The following is a 24,270-nucleotide window of genomic DNA, read 5'->3' as shown; positions in this document are numbered from 1 at the left end:
CTGAAGAGCTGCTGACACCCAAGTACAAATTCTTAGAAAGGGGAGATCAGGAAAATCCCATTCTGTGAAGTCCACAAATGGTTTGATACACAATATAGGATAATGGAATCAAAGGGGCATGTCAGCAAGGCATAGATGCACTGGAGGTTTCATGCGGGGCTGCAGGCTGGAGTTTTAGTCGTGGCAGGTTGGCCCACCTCTTCCTGCACCCACACAGGGGAGCATTTGGCCCGATGTGACTCATCCACCCCCAATTTGTGCTCCTGCATGGGAGCTGGGGCACTGAAATTCCCAGGGCATAAACGGTCATAGTGATTCAAAGGTAGCATTTGAATCCATCATTCAGTCATAAAGGTGAATAGACTGCCTTGGATAAAGTCAAGGTTATTAGGAAACTAAAATGTTGCCTTGAGACCCTGGGAAAAGGTATAGGATAGAAATGTTACAAACACATAAATTCAGTCGAAGATAGAAACATGATGTCTCCTGCATATAGACCTTAGTAGAGTTGCCAACTCCAGACTGGAAAATTGTCAGAGATTTAGCGGATAAAGTTTTGGGAGGGAAAGGTTAGGTGAGTGGAGGGACCTCTGCAAGACATAATGCCTCCAAAGCAACCATTTTATCCAGGGAATGGGATTGTCATCTGGAAGTCAGCTATAATTCCAGAGCGTCTCAAAATCAGTAGTGTTGATTCTGTATATGTGCATTATAGACAGACAGACATACGACAGTAATAGTATTAGTACATCCTTCTATGGATGCCAGACCTCTGTGGGGGCAGGGGGTATCCCTATTTTATCTCTTATCACTCTCCCATTGGCCAGCTCGCCAGTGAGGCTATTACTCCCCTTAAAATAGAAGAATGCTGGAAATTAGTGCTACATGTCTATATGACCCAAGAGTAATGTTGGCACATAGTGGGCAATGGGGAGGTGGGGAATGTTATGATTTAGGGGCAAAATTCTATGGTAGAAGCAATTTATTACCATAGAGCTTTCCCCAGAAGCCAGAGCATTGTCCCCAATATGGCTGCATCACTTCTGGGTCACAAGGGCACACCACATTAATCTCTGATGTTCTTCCCTGTTTTCAGTAAGTGTATCCCCTATCTCCAAAGAACTTGTCCATACCTTTCACTGATATCAAACCACCCAAATACAAAACCACAAAATAAAAGAAATTACACATGGAATTTATCAGTGGAAGAATGGGTATAAATTATCTATATATGTAATGGAGGCATCCAGTAGAAGGAAAAAGTTAAATCCCCCTCCCCCCAAAAAACTCATTCACAAATAAAAAAAAAATACTTCCCTTTAAGTAAAAATCAAAAGGCCAAAGTAACAGCAACTGAGGTTTAGTAATTAGCTGTTATGAACAGATGTTGTTGAGAAAACAGGCTTGTTACTGCATAGGCATAATAAAAGGATTTTAATGAGCACCCTTGTGTGAACATATTCTTTTGCATGCACACAGACACAATGCCATAACAAAAACTTCTGCATTGAGATAATCTTATGGATAATGCTGGTAGCCCAGAGAGCTACAGGGAAAGCATCTGTTGTTGAAGAAATATATAAACATATCTAAAAATAACTGTTCAAAGAATTAAAATATACAAGGCAACATGCAGACTTTCCTTTCAGATCATTAGAACAAAAGGTTTTTAGAATTTCCAACAAGACCAAGCCTTTTCCACTGAAACATGGTTTATGGCTTAAATCCCAGTACTTCCAGTTTCTTTCTTGTTGGCATTAGACTTGACATTTTCCAAATAATCAAACATAGCAGACACAGAAGTAAGTTCATTAGAAAATGAACCCACCTTCTGATATAGTATGCTAATTTTGGGGTGACATAGTTTTCAAAAATGAACTCTGAAAAGTAGCTAGAGAGAAATATCAATATCATGATTTTGTTTTAGAAAGGCCTTCAATGTATATTTCTTTCATATGTAGCATAAGACTTGAATTAAATGTCACCTGCTTTTTTAAAACAATTCAAACTCGGTCCCCGTATCCTCCATCCCCACCGTCACGTGGCTGATTAGTGAGGGATCCTACATAGTTGATTTTAACAATTAGCTGATTTAATGTAAAACAGGAATGTGATATGTGCTTAACTGACATGGCAAAACTGTTAACCACGGGCATACTCATATAGATCATCTTAAAACAATTAAGACAAAATATTCACATAGTCGTAACTGCTGTGGAATATCAGCCAGGACTTCTGGGCATGACTAAGAATTTTAAATCATACCCAATGCTCATAGTGGGTCAGCAACTAGATTACGAATGGAAGATGCCCTAAGAATGTTCCTGCTATGTTCCATGGGTAAGCCTTGCAGGAGATAAGATAAATTATGGCAAAGCCAAATTTGAAAGAAGCTGTTGCTAATGTTCTCATCTTACTTAGGATCTACCACTGAAAGGAACTTAACAGTACTTAACAAACACAAATTTTAAGAATAGTAGTGATGCCCGCACTCTGCCTCTCAGAGGCTATGGCTATATGTCACAACAGAAAAAACTTTAGCTGGCGAGGCTAAAAGGGGTCCCAGCTGATGCTCCCTCCCCCGAAAAAAGATGAGAGGAAACATGAAACTACCTTTTCCCATTTGTCCTTCACTAAGATGGTATCTTCAAAGCATTTCTTTTTCAGAGGGCAAAGATCTACTAAGAAAATTCTGTGGAAACCAGAAATCTATAATCATCTCATCCTCATAATAAATATAGCTGCAGCTGGACCCTTTGTGTTATCTTCAAAGAACAGACACAAAGTAATATGGTGTGCCCCCCACCCCCAGACCACCATGATAAGAAGCATAACAAACTACCATGGAAAACTGATTTAAAGGCGGGAAATGCTTGCTTTATTTTTTTAAAGGAGTGACCTGTGCAAAATAGCTTTAAAAATCATCATCTACTTTTTGAAAGATGCTAAAGAGTTGGCTGCTTTTCTCTACCCGAAGGAGTCTCAAAATGGCTTACAATCTCCTTCCCTTTCCTCTCCCCACAACAGGCACCCTGTGAGGTAGGTGAGGCTGAGAGAGCCATGATAGTCCTGCTTGGTCAGAGCAGTTTTTCTCAGTGCTTGGCAAGCCCAAAGTCACCCATCTGGTTGCATGTGGGGGAGCACAGATTCAAACCCGGCTCACCAGATTAGAAGTCCGCACTCCTAACCACCACAACAAGCTGGCTCTCATATGGACGAGATATTCCTTATGTCTTTATAAGTGGGGGTGAATGGGAAGTTGTCAGCATGAGAAAAAAAATGGTGGTTGTGATACTAGTCTGTCACCCAGTGGCTGGCCTTGGTATTGCAGTCAGTAAATCAAAACCAAACTAAATAGTATTGGATAATATTTTATAGTGGTGGATTGTACAACAGAGATGTATAGAAGATATGAATACAATATATTATGCTGTTTCTATAGATAAGCACATTGGGGGGGAACCCTTAAAAACCTAATATGGAACTTTTTCAGAAACTATTTGCTCAACTGAATAAGTAATTAGACTTGGGATATGGCAATTTAGATGCAAATATTGGGAGAGTAGATTCTAGACTTCAATCCAAGATAAAATTTAATATTGATGATAGAGAAGGTATTGTTTTGAACAATATCCCAACAAGAATATTGAGGAAAAGAAAGTACAATGAACCATGTTGGAAGGATTTTTACCTTCAGAGACCAAATTGAATTTGGTATTGAGAGATTACTTAGAAAGATAAAATCATAGAAGAAAAAAAAATTCTGCAGAAGATCTTTAATGACCTTAACTACAACAGAAGGATCAGCTGGACAAGGATGTAGAGGATATCTAAATATGGATTACAAATCTCTTACATGTAATATAACCTGGTATTTTGCATATATTAAATCTTATTTTAAACAAACTTTTTTTCTTTTTTGCTGAGCACGATAGTAGATATGTGGGGGCTGAGAGTGATTTATCCAGGTTAAGAAACTTGTTTTAGGTATTTATGCATCTAATGATGACAAAAGCAAGTTTTACAAACAAGTAATGAATACTTCAACTGAGTTATGAAAATTGGTGTCTGATGGGAGAATGGAATGGTGTGATCCTACCACAAATGGACAGACTTTCGGTGGGGGAGGGGTAAAAACTATAAAGGGAAATTGCCACAAAAAATTGATTTGATTGACAATTTGGGTCTGGTAGATATCCGGAGACAGTTCAAGATTTTACTTATTTTTCAGAAAGGCATAGATCAATCTCAAAACAGATGAGTTTTGGGTACCCAAAAATTTACCTACTAATATTAATGTTGATATTTTACAAAATTATTTTTGGAACATAATCCTGAAAAAATTGATTATTAAGGGAAAATTGAATACATTTATATGAAGGTTAAGATACATTTTGTTACAAAAATCCCTGGTTGTGGAAGGCTACAAAGAAGTTTAAAGATTTTTTTGAAATTAATTTAAATGAAGGAGCTGATATGGAGCTGATATGATAATGGTTTGGGATGCTAGTAAAGTTTTTATGAGAGGACACATATATTTATTTATATAAAGAGCATGATATTCAAGAATATCTTGAAAAAAATTGTTCCACATTGTATGGAAGTATAAAGATAAATGTTGAATGGACCCAGAACAAAAGAGGTGATAGAAGCCATAAAGGAAATTGAAGCAGGAAAGTACCAGGACTGGATGGTTTACCATGATTATATTATAAATGTTTTGAAGATCAACTCTGACAACCTTAACAGAAAATAATGAACTTATTATACAGAATGGAAAGATACTAGAAACACTGAAAGAGGTCAATAAAACATTTATATATAGATTTATAAAGAAGGGCAAGGCCCTAATATGACAAGAAATCATAGATAGATATTTTATCAGAAAGACTGAAAAAAATTAAAGGATTTTTTAAAATAAAGTCTAAAGTAGTTTTGGGGTTTTTTTAATTTAAAAGTTAAAGGATAATGTCAGAACACTTCTTGATTTATTGGAATACTTGGAAAAACAAATCAAGAAACAAGCAGTAGTGACCATTTTGGATGTAGAAAAGGCATCTGACACCCTTAATTGGTCTTTCATATTTAAGATTTTGGAAAATATGAACTTCCTAACATGGGTGAAATAAATTTACTCTTTAAAGAAAATTTAAAAAATTGTAAACTGTGAGACATTTAAAAAGGGACTATAAAATGTTGTCCTTTGACACCATTTTCTGGCCTTAGAAATATTGAAAGACAAGAGAATTGAAGGTAATAAAATTAGATAAGATACTTATAAATTGAGACCCTTCGTGTATGATTTGGTTTTGATGTTGGAAGAAACTTTGAAATGAATAGAAATTTAAGGAGAAAATTGAAAGGACTTGGTTTAGTAACGGGTTTCAAAATACATAAAGAAAAAAATGGTGACTAAAAATACCATGAGACCAAATACTGCCAACTACCAACCAGTCTCGCATCTTTCATTTTTGGGAAAGATAGTGGAACAGGCTGCAGCGGACCAGCTCCTGGTATTCTTGGAGGAAGCTTGCGCCCTAGATCCATACCCGTCTGGCTTCTGTCCTGGCCATGGAGTAGGGGCTACAATGGTTGCACTAACTGATGACACTAACTGTGACACAGTTTACTAATGTAACGGGATTATTTTTTGCTTATATATTCCTACTGCCATGATGGTCAGTGCACTGTCTGAGGAAGTATGCTTGCACTCGAAAGCTCACACCTTGAATAAATCTTTGTTGTTCTTAAATATGCCACTGGACTCTGATTTTGTTTTGTTGTGCTGCTTCAGACAAACACGGCTACCCACTTGGATGATATCCGGAGGTAGTTGGATCAAGGTGGGTCAGCTATTCTCATTTTTTTAGATCTGTTGGCCGCATTTGATATGGTCGACCATGACCTGCTGGCCCATCACCTAGCTGTGACCAGGATTGGGGGGACAGCACTAAAATTACTGATCTCCTTTCTTCAGAATCGGTTGCAGAGGGTAGCTGTGGGAGAAGAGTTATCAGCCCTAGTGGCACTCCCATATGGGTTCCTCAGGGGGGCAATTCTCTCTCCCACACTTTTTAACATCTATATGCATCCTCTAGCGCCTTACAATGGAGGCTCAGATCATGTAAGTAGCCTGGACCATTGGTGCCAGGTGCGGCTACTAGTCTCCTACCTGTTCTTGGAACACTTGGCCACAGTGATCCATGCAATGGTCACTTCCAGGTTAGACTTCTGTAACTCGCTCTACATGGGCCTACCTTTGTCCTTGACCTAGAAATTGCAGCTGGTACAGAATGTGGCTGAGAGGGTCCTCACTAGGACAACTTGGAGTACCCATATTCAGCCTGTCCTGAGACAAGTGCATTGGTTACCAGTCTATTTCTGGATCAATTTCAAATTTTTGGTTTGACCTTTAAGGCCATACTCTGCTTGGGTCCTGCCTATCTGATGGACTGCTTGTCTGCCTATGCTCCCCACAGTGTGCTTCGCTCTGCGGGTATGAATCTACTGGTTGTCCTGGGCCCCCGGGACATCGGCCTGGCCTCGACCAGGGCTGGGGCCTTTTTGGCCCTGCCCCCAACCTGGTGGAATGAGCTTCCAGAAGAGCCCTGATGGAACTATCAAGGTTCTGGAGGGTCTGTAAGATGGAGCATATCTGCCAGGTGTTTGGTTGAGGCTGGGGATGGTTGCCCATAGCTACAGGTCCCACCATACATTGAACATGAGGCACCCTATGTTAAGGAAGATCACAACCTGGATATACCACCAAGAGCCATTATTATGTTCAAACATACCACTGTGAATCTCAACAAAAGAAATCTATTATAGATGAGAAATGGAAATGAAAGACAAGTAGTTAACCTATCAGGTTATATTGGATTTCTCCCAAGAGGAGTGTACAATGATATTAAGGGAAGATTTAATAAAATAAGTTTTAATTGTTAATGTTTCTTTATAAGCAACTTGTAAAAGATTCAAAGCAGATTTAAAATGTAATAAAAGTGTCAATATTGATTAAATGATGGACAGCAGGGTCTTCAGGGTCCCACATAAAGGGCATTCACATAATTATTGCCAGATCCTTTTAACTGAGATGCTGAGCATTGAATTTGAGATCTTGCACATTCAAAGCAACTGCTGTGCCACATCCCCATTCTATTAACAACATGTTTTCATGGAGCAAATAGCAACTGTGGGAGGATTGCATTCTTTGTAGCCCCTTTCCCTGCTGTGGTGTGGCCAAAGCCCACATTTGTATTATCTTTTACTTGAAAGTTGGATATACAAAGTTGAAAAATGTCAATCTACCTTTTTTAGGCAATTGTTGGATGTACCAAAATGTGTCGCAAACCATACACAATTAGCGGAGCTTGGTCAACAGACCCTAGAAACCAGAGCCTGGCTTTGTACATTCAAATACTGGCTAAAAGTCCACTTCTGTTCTTTTCCACTATCTCTACTTTCTAACATTTTAGGAGATCCCTATTTTATTAAGGGCTTTAGAGAAGTAATTTTCCATAAACTTTGTTGCTAAGGACTAGATTTATCTACTCTAGTTAATTATGATGAGAGCACAGTCTTGAAGCTGATCACTAAAAGACTAGAAGACCAGGATATTCAGATAATAGGCACATCAACTCACACGATCTGTTCACCAGGCCACTGGGACATCTCCTGGTCATATAAATCAATGCCCCTATATCTTCAAGTGTTAGATGGCTATTCCCTTAAAAGGGCCTTTCTCCTTGTGCGTCAAAACATCTTTCCTTGAAACCTATCAAGAGGACGCTTCCTTCAAATCCCTCAAAATGAGAGAAGCTGTCTGCACAGGTGCAATGTACCAGATTCCCTTAGCCAACTATTGTTCAACTGCCCCAAATTTCAGATGTTCCATCATCATCTGGGGGGTTTTATGGGAAAACTGAAGTATCTGTGCATAGATGAGAAACATCTAGTGAAGATGTCGCTGAGTGTAAAGGAGCCGTCTCAGATAGTGGACCTTGCAAAAATCCTGTCAATTATCTCAAGAACTAATCTATCTCTGCTGTAGATCGTACGACATAAGGCCTTATTACTGTTGTTCATATGTATACACCTGGAATTTGTTTCTGTTTTAATATTTTTTTATGTATATCAAATCTTATGCCAATAAAAGTATCCGAATCTGAAAAAAAATCAAAGATTGCCTGTAATTGTGTCTAATAAAGGACTGCCCAGTCTCACTAATAGTCCTCTTTGCTTACAATCACTCAAAGCAGCATAGGTACACTGCTGCTCTTTCTGGAAGTACAGAGTTGTAGGAATGCTACTGATGTTATGGCCCCGCTTGTCCCCACCCCCAACCATCCTGCCAGTTGTCAGACTCAGCCGGTCAACCTTAGTGAGACTCCATAATCCAGAGGTTTGAGAATGTCTCAGATTATGGGCTGATTTCATTAGCATGCAAATGTATAGAATAAAGTCATATGATCATTGTTGTCAATGACACAGATGCCTATTTTCCAGTTTGCTGTGTATATTGCTGGTGATTCCATTCATGACTCAGGTAGGAGAATTACTGGCGGAAAATCCTGGCATGGCTCCTAAACCCAGCATCCTTCTCTGCTACTGCTGGGGCCCAGTTGCTGGGCATTAGTCACTGCTGTGTGTTGTGGGAGATCCTATATACTCTTCCAGTGCCAAATATGGTGCAACTCCAGGCTGGCAACCTCTTGCACAATGGTTCATTGGCTGCCATGCCTCTTGTACAAGGCCCAGCGTGGTCCTGAACAGCCATACTGACAACACTGGATGCAGAAAGACTTCTGGTCTGCTGGGTCATGGAGCTCAAAGTGGCCCCCAGGTTGCTGTGCCGCCCCTGCTGGGCACACCACAACTCCCTGGCTGCCCCACAGCCACTCAGCTCAAAGCAGCTCCAAGCTAGGGCCAGCACAGTTCCCAACCTGTTGTGCCACCAGAAGTATTTACATTCGCTGTGCTTGCACAGAAAATACTTTTTTTTATTTTGTGGAGAATTTGAATGCCCTGCTTTTATTAAGTCAGATTTTTCTGCAAATCTAGAAGGCTCCCAGAATTTGCAGAAAAAATTCTTTGAGAGATTAAGGCTTGGGCCTTAATCATCACTGAGAGTTTGCAAACCTACACTAAACCTACATTCATTTGCAAAGCCTCCCATTGCTGTATCAATGCCATTCCGTTTTCTAAAATGTATTATATTGTTAAAATACCATTGTTCTAATTTTTGCACTTGGTTCTTTAATAATCCAGTCTTGAAAAGAGATGCTGACAAGATATATCAGAATAAAAAGATATAGCGGGGGGGGGGGGGGGAGTAGAGCAATTGAGCAAAAAAGAAAAGAAAAATTAATCAGAAGACTTGTTGTGACTTAGAGTCTAGACAGTTTCAGTTGCAAACATGACAGTTCTGTTAAAACGTAGTTTTGCAGTTCAGAAGCAGAAATGGTTGCTGCATTCATATAGTTTATGTGTGCTAAACGGGGATGTGTGCCAGAGAAAAAGTCAGTACTCTTTAGATTTGAGTTTTCCTGATTTAGTATAACTTGGATCAACCAAATCACTGATCCTATTCTGCAACCGGCCACTGAAGATCTGGGGAGAGTAGGCACAGTATTGAGATCATAGAGTTCAAAGGGGGCATACAGGACATCTAGTTACAACCCCCTGCTCAATGGAAGATCAGCCTAAAGCATCCAGGATGCGTATCTGTCCAGCCACTGCTTGAAAACTGCCAGTGAGGGAGAGCTCATCACCTTCTTATGCAGACTTTTTTCCCCAGGCTTTCTTCACCTCGGTCAGAGCAGACCTGGGTGGGGTGGCGCTTAACTGGCCTGTTGCCTCTTTTTCCAAGGCCCCAAAGAGAGCTTGGAGCTTGTCTATTGAGAGGAAGTCTTCATTGTCTCTGAAGGACTCTATCAAGGTTGAAAGCTTAGATGCGATGAATAAAGGCTGTCAAAAAGGCTGCTGCAGCTCTGCACACAAAAAGCCACTAGCATTCCTTATCCTACGTTTCTCACTAATATCCCTTCCAGGCAGTCATTAGCTGCTAATCTAAGCTGCCTAGGTCTTTGTCCAGGGTCCCACCCGGATCCTTAAAAGTCCCGCCAGCTGGAGCCCCCTCCCTGCCTCCCTCCCTTCCTGCCCCCGGGCCACCAGGATGGCCGGCATTGGCGCTCTGCCCTGGCTGGTCCTGTGGCTGGCCTGCGCAGGCATGCCAAGCATAGGCCCGCCCTTGGCCCCTGCCTAAACTGCGCCAACACGACGCAGGCATATAAGACGGGCTCGCGGGAGAGGTGTGCGGGAGGCGAGGTGAGCCCAGTCAGAGGAAGGGAGAAAGGGAGGGAGGCACATCCCACATTACGGACCCTTAATTCTGGTCACCTTATGCTAATCTTAATAACAAACAATGAAGCTGGAGGTGGGAGGAAGGAAAGGAGGCTAGAGTAGGACAGATAAAAGGATTTAGAGAAATGAAAGTAGCAGAGATCTCTGTCTATGCTGTCTCTGTATCTTGAGGAAGGTGAAAGACTGGGGAATGGGATGCTGTGTTTAAAGTAACCCTTGCCTCCCTGAGATGCTGAGGGGAAAACCCATACTTGCAAATGTCCTCCAATCCAGTGGGAGAAAACCATGGAACACATAAACTAAAATAGTTCTGCAGGGCCTACAAAAGTGAGCTTGTCTGCCAAGCATTTGGTTGAGATTGATCGAAGCTACACAGCATGTACTGGGTCCCCAAACCTCCCTCCCTTGAACCCATATGCCTGAACTGATCAACCATTAGTCTGTTAGATGGTTTACTCTATTGGAATGATATTTTCTTCGTTTATTGTTATTGCTGTTTGGACTTTTTTCAACCACCCACATGAAACCATACATGCTCTTCAATATAGGCCGATTATGAATGCTTCCTGCCCCCTATCTTGCTTCTGTACCATCTTTCTCCCCCGCTTTCTCTCTTTGTCTCCCTTGCTTTGAAAACATAAATAAATAAATAAATCTCTGGATCCAAAATCATGACTTGCATATGAAGAAGAGTTTGTTTTTATCCCCCACTTTTCTGTACCCTCACTGTTTACTAAGCTGTCATTTTTCTTCCTTAGGACCCAAACATTCTCACCAATGACTTTAGTGTATTGTATTCAAACAACTTCTATGAAACAGAGCTTTATATCCCAGAGTGGAAAAAAAAAGTTTATAAAGTTTTGTACTGTTGGCCACAAAACATAGATGAAAGGTTCAGATATGGTGCTGATTCACTGAAAGTCTGCTACCACTATCTGGCATTCAGGCTATTCAAATCTGCTGGGATTAACTAAATGAAAAGGTGATGGTAAACTAAGATTCTTAAGAATCTAAGAAGTAATTAGTTCTGCCTTAAAACTTGTTGGACAAACATAAGCAAAGGAGTATAAAAGTACACAAGAAGTCTATCATGATTTGGATCAAAATACGAATATACTTAGTGTACAATTCTTATGTCAGTTATTTCCCTGTAATTTTTTAAAAAGTATATTACTTTTAAGAAATATACTCAAAGTAAATAACTAATATAATATTTTCTTTACTATCTGTTCCACTTAATATTTCTGGTAAGGCCTAGGAGAAGGAGCTGGACTCATGGATCAAGTGCCACTCAGTGTTTAATACCCAATCGTGGTGGCTATCCTGCCTGAGTGCCTCCTCCTCCAACCAGCTTGCAAGTCTGTCCAGAGGCCAGCCAATCACCTTCCATTCCCCAACCCTGACTACTCCCTCCTCCTTCAACTTCCCTCTTAGGCTCGAAGGCTGCAGATTCCTGCTGCGTGAGAGCTGCCCCTTCCGGTGAGTTCCCTGCCTGGGGACCTCCAGCCTGTAGCCTTTCCAGTTCCTGGGGGGAGGGAGAAGCCATCCACACAGTTCTTCTACACAACCCACCCCCAGTCTAGCGCCTAGTGTATTCCTGAATGCAACGGGCTTTGCCGCTTGTTTTTAAATATATTAATATTATATTACAGGCTTGAGAAGTCGGCTAATGTGAATAAGATGAAATTCAATAGGGACAAATGTGAAGTTCTACATTTATGTAGGAAAAATCATAGACACCGATATAGGATGGGGGAGACTTGTCTTGGCAGTAGTATGTGCGAAAAGGATCTAGGAGTCTTAGTAGACCATACATTGAACATGAGGCAGCAGTGTGACTTGGAGGCTAAATAGGCAAATGGGATTTTGGACTGTATCAAACGGAGTATCGTGTCCAGATCACAGGTGCTTTACTCTGCTCTGGTTCAGCCTCACTTGGAGTACTGTGTTCAGTTTTGTGTGTCACAGTTGAATAGGGACAGAGACAAACTGGAGCGTGTCCAGAGGAAGGCAACAAAGATGGTGAGGGGTTTGGAGACCAAGACGTATGGGGAAAGGTTGGGGGAGCTTGGTCTGTTTATCCTGAAGAGGAGACAACTGAGAGGGGATCTGATAACCATCTTCAAGTATTTAAAAAGGTACAATGTAGAGGATGGAGCAGAGTTGTTCTCTCTTGCCCCGGAGGGACAGACCAGATTCAATAGGATGAAATTAATTCAAAATAAATTCCGTCTAAACATCAGGAAGAAGTTCCTGACAGAGTGGTTTCTCAGTGGAACAGGCATGCTCGGGAGGTGGTAGGTTCTCCATCTTTGGAAATTTTTAAACAGAGGCTCTCTGATGATGATTCTGTGCAGGTTCAATGGGGTGGCAGGTTACAGTGGATGAGTGATAGGGTTGTGAGTGTCCTGCATAGTGCAGGGGATTGGATTAGATGACCCAGGAGATCCCTTCCAACTCTATGATTCTATTAGTCTACTATCCTAGCAATGGAAATTGGCTGCAGTTTTAGCATAACTAAGCAACTATTCCAAAAGGAGGTTATTAGAATTTCACAGAATTCCAGGCATGTATCAGGATACCTTGTTTCGGTGGCAGCAGTGGTGGGGAGGATCCTGCAAGATCTCCAATTTTGTCTTAACAAACCCATGGTGATAGTCTACATACAAACATATATGCATACATACAACTGCTATTTTACATTACTTATTTAATATATATATATATATATATAGTCTCTTTCCTATTATTAAAATATCTCCCATAGCCACTGATGAAAATCCCATTACTCTGTAGCACATGTAATGAAATTTGTATGAAATAAAAGCATCGAATTACAAAATTGTAACAATAACAGCAACAGTCATATCAGCAAAAAAGAGATAAAGTATTGCAAAATAGTATCAACCAGAAAAGATTTTATCTGGTTTGGGTAGCACAGTCAAAATATTTCCTTTGAAATATATTTCTAGATATATTTTGCTGGTGAGTGAAGGCAGTGAGATGATTGTCTGCAAAATGTCTTTGGTGCATATAATTTAGACTAGAGATATCTTGAAAATATGCTCCTTTGTGAGTTTGATACCACTTGTTGTCTTTGATTGGCAGAGAAAAGGTCTTTGGGGGGGATAACTGGACATGCACAATGCAACCATGCTCTAAAGAAAGATCCTTATATTAACGACAACGTATACTTTGCAACCATGTCATTTTAACTCTACCAAGCACACTTCAGAACAACATTTTTACGGTGTAGTTTCAAAATTTGACAACAGAAAAATACACAGCTATGTATTATGAAATAAAGCAATTTTAAATTAGAGAAACAACACTGTAAACTCCTAGAGCACTTGGGCAAAATTTTCCCATTTTGAACAGATAATTTTCTCCCCATCAGTAAAATCTTTCTGATTCCCACTTACCGTCCTTTAAGATTGTTTCACGCTCCGTGCCATCAATTTTCTGACGCCCAATCAGAAAGCTGGTAGTGTCAGCAAAGTATATGTAGTTGGTCCCGGCATGAAAGTCCAGAGCTCGAGGATTAACAAGATTTTCTATGGGGATCATGTATTCATCAGCTACTTTGCTATTCAAATCCATTCCCCGGATAATTCCAGGGCGTCCCTTTCCATAAAACAGGAACAACTCGTTTTTTGGTCCTGCACAATAAAGATTACAAAGATAAACCATCAGTACTGCCTAATTCCTTTACAATAAGAACTGTAAACACTGTCACTTTATAATTAACTGGTATAATTGAGGGTGGTGTTAAATTAAATACCTAGAAATTAAGCTCGGGGGGGGAGGGGGCTTTTAAAATTTGCAATGCTGCAATAACCTCAAATTTGAAAAGTTTGGACAAGGGAGTCCAAATGTTTGGGCCCCCAAAGAACGTGCTGCATCATCCATTAATTTCAAAGGAGGAGGAAGAATTCTAAGGGAACACAGACCCTTAAGATGCTTTTTTACAAGCCGTGAGTAAACTCCAAAGGCTGTCCCTTTAAACACCTTCTACAAGTGATGAGTTCTCTGGAAAGGGACTGCTTTTCCTTTTAATGTCCTTTAAATTCAACTATCCAACCCTGATCTTCATCCAGCTGAAGGAATAACTGGAAAATACCAATAAAGCAGCAGAAGAAGAGTCACAGAATCTGCTCTGTGAGTCCAGCGCTATCAGTACCGTGACTAGCCAAAGGTCACCCAGCTGGCTATATGTGGAGGAGTGGAGAATCAAACCCGGTTTGCTAGATTAGAAGCTGCCACTCTTAACCACAACACCAAACTGGCTCTTGGGCCTATATTTTCAGCTGGGATATATACTGTATAAAACTTGTTGGACAAACATATATACTGTTGTATAAACAGTATATACTGCAAAATCTCAATCAAATCATAAAGTTATAGGCAGAGAAGAACTGGCACATATAATATTTAATATCTACTGGCTGCTATAGACATTGATTAACCATACCGTAAACCTCAGCAGATTGCCTAGACTGTGCCAGATCCCAAAAAAAACCAGAAGTACAGTGGCACCTTAAAGGTCAACATTTATTCCAGCATAAGTATATAGTTCATTTCCCTTTGTACAAACTTTCCTGACTGTTTTAAAAATATATGTCTTAACATCATGCACACCATTTAGTTGAGGGAACTTCAGTGTGGTGCCTATGGGCACCATGGTGCCTAACGAGTGTTTTTAAAAAGTGGGCAGAGCCTGATGCTTTTATCCAGCATGGCTTCTGAATGGCCACTGGAGATCTGACTGGCTGTGCCAATTGAGAAAAACACATTGCATGGAAATTCATGGGACAACTAGATTTTAGGTTGCATGCCTCTGAAAAGCAATGTGTCCAGCACATTAACATCCTTTCTATTGTAAAATAGCACAAATTTATTTTGTAAGTATACTATAGTTTCCTCTAGCTGGCACACTGGCTTTTATGCACTGCAGATATGCTTCCATTTTTATCAGAAAAATGACTACAATTCTTTAGCTTTATGGATATCGTTGCCACTGGCCAATACTTTTGTAAACTTGTAAACTTACTTGAACTTCTTTCTGTTGAGCACATGTCTGAACTATAAACTCTACTGTACTTACTGGTTTTAGCTAAAAATTGACATGATTTCAGTGACTCCCAAAATATTTTAAAAGACTTCTACAATTTGCACAAGTCAAATTCCGTTTTCATTTAAAAGGTAACAAAAAAAACAAGAAGCCTTGGGACATTTTACAAATTCATGATGACCAAAAGCCCTTAATGCAGCTCAGGAAGGATTTTGTAGGATTATAACAAAGGCCATCACTGCAGCACATTGTAGGAGACAAGGATAACAAGACATAGCTGGAGTTTCCAAATGGGAGATTGTTGTTTATTATGATGCTGCTACAAGTCTAATTTACTCACTTCTATTGCTGAAGGGCACCAGCCAACATATTACAAAAGGATTTTTTTTTTTTTTTTTAGAAATGGCATGTGATCAAAATGGCAGGTACACATTGCCAAGTACATTTCACTGGCCAGCAAAATCAGTTAGTGCTGCTGTTGATGATTAACACTGAAAATTCAACTCTGAACTATTAGCTGCTGGCATTTGATTTTAAACAACATACTTTTGCATGACTTGCCATCACTTCCCAAGGCGAAGCCCATCCTGCAGCGACAAGTCCTGGTTTTGTAGCTGCTGCTGAGCAGACAGATGTGTGGGCAACCCCCTGGCATTCCATATAGGTCTTGTTCACACGCATGACTCCTGACTGCAACAAATGAAAAACAGCAGGTTGGAAATCCCTTAAATGCAAGGCTGTCATCTGTATCCGTTTGGAGAGAGAACAAGAAGCAGAAAGACCAAAAAAACAAAACAAAACAAAACAAAAAACCAGAAACCCACAGAATACTCATTGCTTCTTTTTGTACGCTCTCCAATTCAAGGGATTTTCAAATGGTGCTTAATAAAAAGTTAAACAGTATGCAATCCACCAACAGTATGTACCGCAGATTCAAACAGGGCACAGATGCAAACAATAGGGTTAAAATGGTCTGGGCACTTGATCATGGGAGGAAAACTATGTGCATATTACAGGGGTACCTATATCATATTAAAATGGTAAGCAGTCTTTGCTTTCAGCTCCTATAATGAATTATAATTCTTCAACCCACCATGTCTATTTCAGTGTTTCTAGTTAAATGAGATTTCCCCTCCTGCCTAATGCTGCCATTGCTGTGGAGATATTGTGTGTGAAAGCTGTGTGAAATCCACAAGCATCAATCGTACTCTCCATTACTCGCCAGTATATTAAAAATCAACAAAAACAACCCACCATGGTCATATGCACCTATTTTTAATATGCACCTATTTTTAGTTCTTTCCAGGCTGCTTGATTCCCTATTACACTTATCATGTTGCAATGCATGCTCTTATGTACTCTTAAACAAGGGTCCCTATCTTATTGAGACTATGGACAAGGGATGGCCGTGTACTTTGTGATTAATTTGGGCTGGTTCATGGATCATAAACTGAACTTTCACAAACTTTTAGTACCGTGTGTCAGGGTTCGTTGTGGTTCCTGAATGGATACCTTTTCAAACAGACTGGCACCACTCAATTAAACCATTTGCAAACTCCAAGGCAGGGTGGTGGTGGGATTCTTCAGGCTTAGAAACACCAATAGGAGCCCTGCAAAGCTTAAGAGGCCCTGCTAGCTACCATTCACATTCTGTTCTATGGCCTCAGAATGCTATATATTCAATTTGCTCATGTCTAAATCCTTTCCTCTGTTGATTGGTGGCAGTAAAAGAGTGAGGCGTGGAGTTTGAAATGATACACAGCTACTGGGTTACTCAACTCAGGACCCCGATCATATACCCCCTAACTTTCTGATTATGATCTACTCTCTGCTGCTGGTTTTGGGTATAGGTGGATTCAGGCCTCTGAGCCACTCACTTCTGCTCACAATAATCCCATTGTCTTAACTGGTGGATTCCTCAGGTAAAGAACCAGGGATTGGGTGACGGAGGTGGTCTCAAGGTTCTGAGCCAACCAATATCTCTGTTTCAGCCAAGCACAGGGGTTTAGCAGGTGGGTTCTTTGGACAAGGTCCAAGATTTATACCCATCTCCTGATTATTAACTCACAAGTATAAAGTGGATGGAAAGGGTACTCATCATGGGGGGAGAAGAGAAGCCCTCCTACACTATGTATCAGAAGCCCTTGTCTCCAGGAACCCAGCCCCCCAAGCTGGACATCACCAGGTGTTTTAGAGCCTCCTTCCTCTGCTCTGTCTGTGGGGCTCTCCTGAGAGGAAAAAGTGTTTTTAACCGCACTTCCCAGACACTCGCAATTGCAAAAAGTCATTGGAGGAATCTGACAATAGTGGCTTAGGAATAGGGGGATGTGACATCTTCCCCTTCCCATCCCAACTCCCTACTGCTTCTGCTGTATTAAGTATGCTCCCCCAGCCCGGTGCCAGAAAACAGCTATGCCTCCCACGCACTCAAACTGTGGGATCCTGTTTCCAGGCCACCATATGCAATCATTTCCACACCCTCCCCAATGACCCCTTCGTGACAGAGACCCATTATGCACGGGGAGAATAGCGCACATTCGGGGTGGAATGGCGGTGACTAATATCACTGATAACGCACGGAGCCAGCTGCAACCGGCCGCAGCTTCGGTGCATGCTGCCGAAAAAGCCACGTTAGCGAAATGCGGAAGAAAGCGCAGCTTCCAAGTGACCGGGACGCAAACAGAAGCGGCCCCGGGATCGCTGTGTGCATAATTGGTTACTCTGGGTTTTGCCGCCGTCGTGCCCCGTGCCGTGCATAGCCGGTGTGCTTCGCGTCTTCCCCCTCCGCATTTTCCATGTGACCCGAAATCACCGTTTCGGCGGCCGTGCATAGGCCTATTATGCATGGCCACTGAAACGGCGGCATGGAGAACGCGGAGAAGGAAGAAGCGAAGCAAACCGCTTATGCACAGGAAGGAATACAACGGCAGCAAAACCCAGAATATCCGATTATGCATGCGGCTACTCCGAAGTTGCTTCTGGTTGTGCCCTTGTCCCAGGAAGCTCCACTTTCTTCTGCATCTCGCTTACGCAGCTTTTTCGGCAGCATACGTTGACTCTGTGCCCGGTTGCCGCCTGCAGCGTGCATAATTGGTGATTTTAGCCGCCGCCATTCCACCCTGAATGTGGACCTTCCACTCCGTGCATAATGGTCCAGAGTGTCACATCTGTCCAGAGGAGCAAAAACATCCAAGACCTGTCTTTCTCCATGCTTCACAGGTACCTGCAAATCATGCATCCCACGTTGTTGCTGACCATGGGAAAGAGTAGCAAGCAGTGGAATAATATGCCCATTCCCTCTCAATGGGAACAAGCAGATGGGAAATAGGAGGGCTTTCCAAGAAAGGTGTCACAGGATTGTCTTGAGCCATTTCATTCATTCCTGTAACTGCAGCTGTATTTTTTTGGGAAGGACACCAGAAACGTAATCTGCCTCTAACGTTGGATAGATTGTACAGGAGTGGCAGAGGATGTGCATAGCTTACACAGGGGGAGGGGGGTACATTCTACATAAACTTTTAAACCTGTCCCTGACATTTCACCCTCCAAAAACATTTTTCTCGGGAGCATCTTCTTTGGGAGTTGCATACCTCAAATCCCCTAAATCCCCTAATCTTGAATCCTGAATCTACACCTGGCCTTTCTCTAGAAAGCACTTTCCTGGAGGAAAGTGTGGGGCCATAGCTCATTGTCAAGCTTTTTTATATCCAATGCATGCCTATTTTTAAGTATGTTTGAAAAAAAAGTAAAATCTCTGCCCTTTGGAGGTTTGGTCTTCCAGGAGTCTTCTAATGCCAGCATTACCATGTATTGAAATATATTTTAAGGTAATTTTCCACCTTTAATATTCCTTGATCTTTCTTTTTTGGGGTCTAGTACTTGTTTATACCTCCAAGAATGCTTATTTCCTCACCTTGGAAGTCTAGCATAGTTTGGGGGGGGAAAAACTCAGACAAACAATCCCACAAACCCTAAGCCTATCATACTACATATATTGTTGCTACCATGCCTGTTTTTCAAGTAGTCTTATTTTTAAAATTAGGTATCTTCCATCAGAGTCTCTTTTAATACGTCTAAAGATGAGTAGTTTAAATGACTACTCCACATTTTTTGTTTTGTATTATTTAAAATATATGTTCATATTTCTTCTTTTTAGGAGTTTCTTGTAGGCATAATATATCAACAGCTTGGGTATTTCAGTTGGTTGAAGAAGAATATTATTTTGAAGAATAATCCAGTTCATTGAGATTAACTGATACTGTTTTTTACTCTGATGTTGTTGTCACATACAATTTATCCTTTTCTATGCTTGTTTCTTTTTCAGCTTTTGGTCTGTGAACTTTTATGTGAGCTGCTAGCAAATTGCTTTTACTTACTTGGATATTCTTCTTCTGTTTCTCTGTGTAAGTTCTCTTTTGTCAAGTTCTTTAGCCAATTGATTCGTTTATTCCTCTGTTGCATTTTTCTCCTATTGCAATTGGTATTTCCAAACAATATTTTATCCCTTTCTTTTGTAAAATCTGTCTCAAAAAGTCAAGTCTTTTCTTCAATGCACTTGTTGGTAAATCCTGAAGGATCCACACTTCTTTCCATACAAAAGGTGATTCCCTTTTGTCATTTAGTACTGTGTCTCCAAGTTTTCTTGTAGGCGAATTGAATGAGTATATATCAAGGTAGCTTAATCTTGAATGAAAATATTGAATTCACTCTAAAAATCTAGTAAATGTCAGGAAAGTTGCCTTCTACCATCAGATAATCTTGAAGTAAATCATGAAAGCTTTATTTTCCAAATATGGCCTCCCAGAGTCCTCTGGAATTCCTCTACAAATTATTACATTTACATTGAATTTCCAGGATTTCACTTCTTTGTTTTCCCTTCTTGATCCAAAAATCATGCGTTTCTAAATGTGTGCTATTATCCTTTTACTACTCTTCAATTTGTATAATGTCTTGTCTTTGTTCTTGTCTCTTAATTCTTTATATATATATCAGCTGACATCTCTTGAATGTTCTTCTCTGCTATATCCTCAGATTCTTGAATATTTCTCTGAATATACTGAATATTCTTTAAGGTTCTTTTCTCTGAATCTTGAATGGAGTTTTGACTTCTGTCTTCTAATTGTTGCATTTGATGCACCAATGTTCATGATAATTTCCCCACCATTTGCTCACTTCTCTGGTCCTCATCTTTTTCATCTATGCTCTTTCCCCCCCTTTTCTCTTTGATTTGTTCTTGTTGCCATTTTTTCACTCTTCTCTAATGAAAAATATTGTACACTTTCCATATATTATTTCTATATACTGTTTTCTATGTATATATCAAATGCACAACTGTCAAAATTTATACTATTATACTATGGATAACTCAGCTAAAGTATATGTTCATTAAAATAAAAAATGGTATCATCTACAGTTCTTATAAAAAAGCTAAATGTAGCGAGTAATGAGCGTTCTGAATGAATCTAGTGCAAATGAGAAAGATAGGTTATCTTCTAATCATTGTCACAAGCATCCATCTATCACCTACAGAACATTTTTTCTATTAAAATTAAAATTTAGTAAAGCAGGGACGGAAGGTGATAAATGAGAAGGTGGAAGGGGAGGAAGAAAGGGAGAGGGAGCAACAATGAAATACGGGGGGGGGGGAAATGACATCGTAACTTTGTTTGCTGGTACACTGATTCATCTCAGGTCTTCAGAAAAATATCTTGATGTTTTCTTGTTGTTTTTCATTATGGGGAATTTCAAATAAGGTGTCCAAATAGAGAAATATATAAAGGAGGATAATAAGTGAGTCTTGTTTTTCTGATGTGAAATGTAGTAGTTGTTGTTTTTAACCTCTGTGGTGTCGTGTCAGAGCCAAAACACTAACCCCTTCAAACATTTGTCTTTCATTACACATAAGGCATTAAAAACGTTAAGAAAGAATAAAAGTAGAAATTAAAACAGCCAATTATATATTCCACATATTAAATAATAGGGGTTCACATAGTATTTTTGTTCTGTTATTGAGAAAGATTTTCTTGGAAAGCAGCCAATTGTGGTTCAGCCAAAATAAAATTCTTTAAAACTAGTTACTTAAAATCTCTTCCTAAGTAGTTGTAATTAAAGAAAAAGTTTATCAGAAGTCATCAATTTTCAAGGAAAGAGTTAATTGGGGTTGGTTGAATTCATTAGCAAATAGTCCTCCTTGTCTCTGCTGCCCTTGATATTGAACCTGGATGAAAATTTGATGTGGGTGCACCTGCCCAAGTGGGTTCACCTGTAGGTTGTATCTCCCTCATGGTGGAGAGGTAAGGACAAAGAAGTGAAATCCACCATTCCTGGTGTTGCTTAACCCACAGCAAGAAAGGGCAGGCACAGCTGAAAATGCTCCTTATCATATTGCCATATTTCCTTGAACTGGATTTTCCTAATCTGTGCCTATACCCACTGCGGACAGTTTTGGAATGTTGGAGGAAGTCTGATAACTAAATGCTTTAAATGCTGCTAGCTCCAAAGAAACTGTTTTTCAGAATGATTCAGGTCACACTAGTGCTGTAACATAAAAGGCTTGCTATCACATGGGCAGGGGAACATTATCAGACCTTATCACTTATTGCTACAGCCATTCCTGGCTGAGAGACAATTCTGCAGTAAGCAATGCTGCTGATCAAATGCTGTGTTCGTGACCTGGGCTGAGAGAGGGGCCAGGAAGAATAGGGATGCTTGCTGCTGGCTTTGTAGAACACATAGTCATAAGGTGTGAGCTGTTCCCTGCTAGACAGCCCTTCCATGTTCACTGCACAGCAGACTAGTGCTTGCCATAAGGCCCGTCTCCATGAGCACCTTTTTTGTCCATGATGATTGCTCCTCACGGTTTAGATTCCTGTTTTCCAGTGTCACGTTTGAGTGCGCAGTGGCCCTAGGCCTCCCTTCCGCTGCTTATGGGCATGCATTCTTTTTGCATAGGCATGGCCATGGTAGCTTCCAAAATTGGGCTCCTGTCTGACAAGATCAGGGGTATTGGTTGCTGGCACTCCGAAACGTACCAGTTCTATATTCATCTCCAGTCCAAATAGGTGTCTAACTTGTTACAGCCTTAGCTCTCGCAGGTTGGAATAATACAGCATAGCTCATCAAACGTAGTACCATCTTTTGGCCTGATAAATATGCATCTACATCGTGATGGGGGGGCGGCTCTGTGGGGCTACATGATCAGGGTCAAAGAGGCATGTGCTGGTCCTCCCCCTTGGATACCATCTCTCACCAAGTTTTTTTTTGCCTTCGACCACCCAACACAATAATAATCCAGGTAGGGAGAAATGATCTTGCTAAATGCTATGGATCTACAGATCCTTACATCACCTCTATCAAGCATGATTTTCTGGTCAGAATTGGTAAATCATTGCAAATAGCATGGTATCATCATCCACGATAAATGAGATGTAGCCAGACAGAAGGCCTGCAAAGTAGCTGGAAAACCTGTCATATCTTTTTGACAAACTAATTATCAAGTACGTAGGCTTTTTTTTTTTAACAAACATCCCTACTTTGGGATGATGAGGACTACTTTTCCAAACACATGGCTCCTCAGCACTTTCAATGGCTTGCTTTATTGGCTACTAGCAATAAAACCCATTGTGTAAAAAAAAATACAAGGGGCTCTAGAAAACTGTTGATGTTCAGATGAAAAGTGGACAAATAAGTATTATTATATACATAAAAGCAAAGAAATCAAACAAATTCTTCTCTTAATATGTAGCACTGTTCTATCTCACCCTTCCTCCAAGGATATCAGAACAGGATACATGGTTCTACCTTACCCCTCCTAAGTGTGTTAGGCTGAAAGACAGGAAGAGAGCGAGCGAGAGAGAGAGAGAGAGAGAGAGAGAGAGAGAGAGAGAGAGAGAGAGAGAGAGAGAGAGAGAGAGAGAGAGAGAGAGAGAGAGAGAGAGAGCAACTGGCCTAAGGTCACTCAGCCAGCTTCAGAACAAAGGATCTGAACACACTTCTCTAAAGTGGCTTGCTAATCTATGGAGCAGTACAAGGCATGTGATGTGTTCTTATAGGACAGCTAACATCACAGAACATCTTAAAGAGTGGCAGGCTCATGATGACCTTGCCTGGGAATAGGCTTGCTAATTTTGGGTTGGGAAGTTTCTGGCAATTTGGGGGATTTAATCCTAAGAGATCCTAGGTTCAAACTTTAGTTCAGTCACTAAAGTGGTTGTAAAGATTTTTAGAAAATAAAATAAATCAGGATTCTAAAGCCAATTATCTTTTAAATGTGCTTTAAAAGATTAATGTTGTTAATGAAAGCTTTTGGATTGAAGTACACCTTTCAAAAATACATTAGCTCACAAAATAAAAAAATAACATATCTAACCAAGTTATCCTGCATTCTGCACAGGAAATCCTAACAAGCAACAAACATCAATCCACACTAAAATAACTGGGTCAAGTGTAGCAAAGGGTATAGCAATATACAGCATAATTGCAAAAAATACAACAGAAGGTGCAACATAATAATATAGCATCAGCTCTCAAAGCTCCAAGCTTCCAGTAAAAGGGGTAAGAGGTCAGCTTGTAACAGTTCATTTCTTTACAGTATTCTCCATGTGCTGACATCTTCTGTGATCAGAAATCTGAACTATGGGGTGTGTGGATATTCTCTTATCCAATATAAACAAGTGGAGGTAAGCCAGGGCTTCGGAATGCCTTGTACAAAAATAGTCCTTCCATACAAATGAGGTAGGAACAAGTTCACATTAGTCTTAATGTGCTATTTCTCATGTCAGTTAATTCACAAGTTTGGGGGATTTTTGCTTCTGCAAGCAACTCTATGGGATAAACCA

The 24,270-nt window shown here is 40.4% G+C and overlaps 1 protein-coding gene across 6 annotated transcripts in view; it reads right to left on the bottom strand.

The window, feature by feature from the left end:
• The window catches only part of LRP1B (LDL receptor related protein 1B), a 1,129,178-nt gene that overhangs the window by 332,679 nt on the left and 772,229 nt on the right, over positions 1-24,270 (bottom strand). For all 6 annotated transcript variants that reach the window (XR_013228123.1, XM_077320173.1, XM_077320175.1 and 3 more), the window contains exons 10-11: positions 15,980-16,123; positions 13,785-14,021 (exon numbers count right to left, since the gene is read on the bottom strand). Coding sequence is in view for 5 of the 6 variants with exons in the window: in XM_077320173.1 (XP_077176288.1) it covers positions 13,785-14,021; positions 15,980-16,123 (381 nt within the window). In the remaining variant the exon portion in view is untranslated. The remainder of the gene's footprint in view (positions 1-13,784; positions 14,022-15,979; positions 16,124-24,270) is intronic.

Source organism: Paroedura picta, chromosome 2 (genome assembly GCF_049243985.1).
Source record: "Paroedura picta isolate Pp20150507F chromosome 2, Ppicta_v3.0, whole genome shotgun sequence".
NCBI classification, from domain to species: Eukaryota; Metazoa; Chordata; class Lepidosauria; order Squamata; family Gekkonidae; genus Paroedura; species Paroedura picta.
This window is presented reverse-complemented; position numbering and strand designations above follow the sequence as displayed.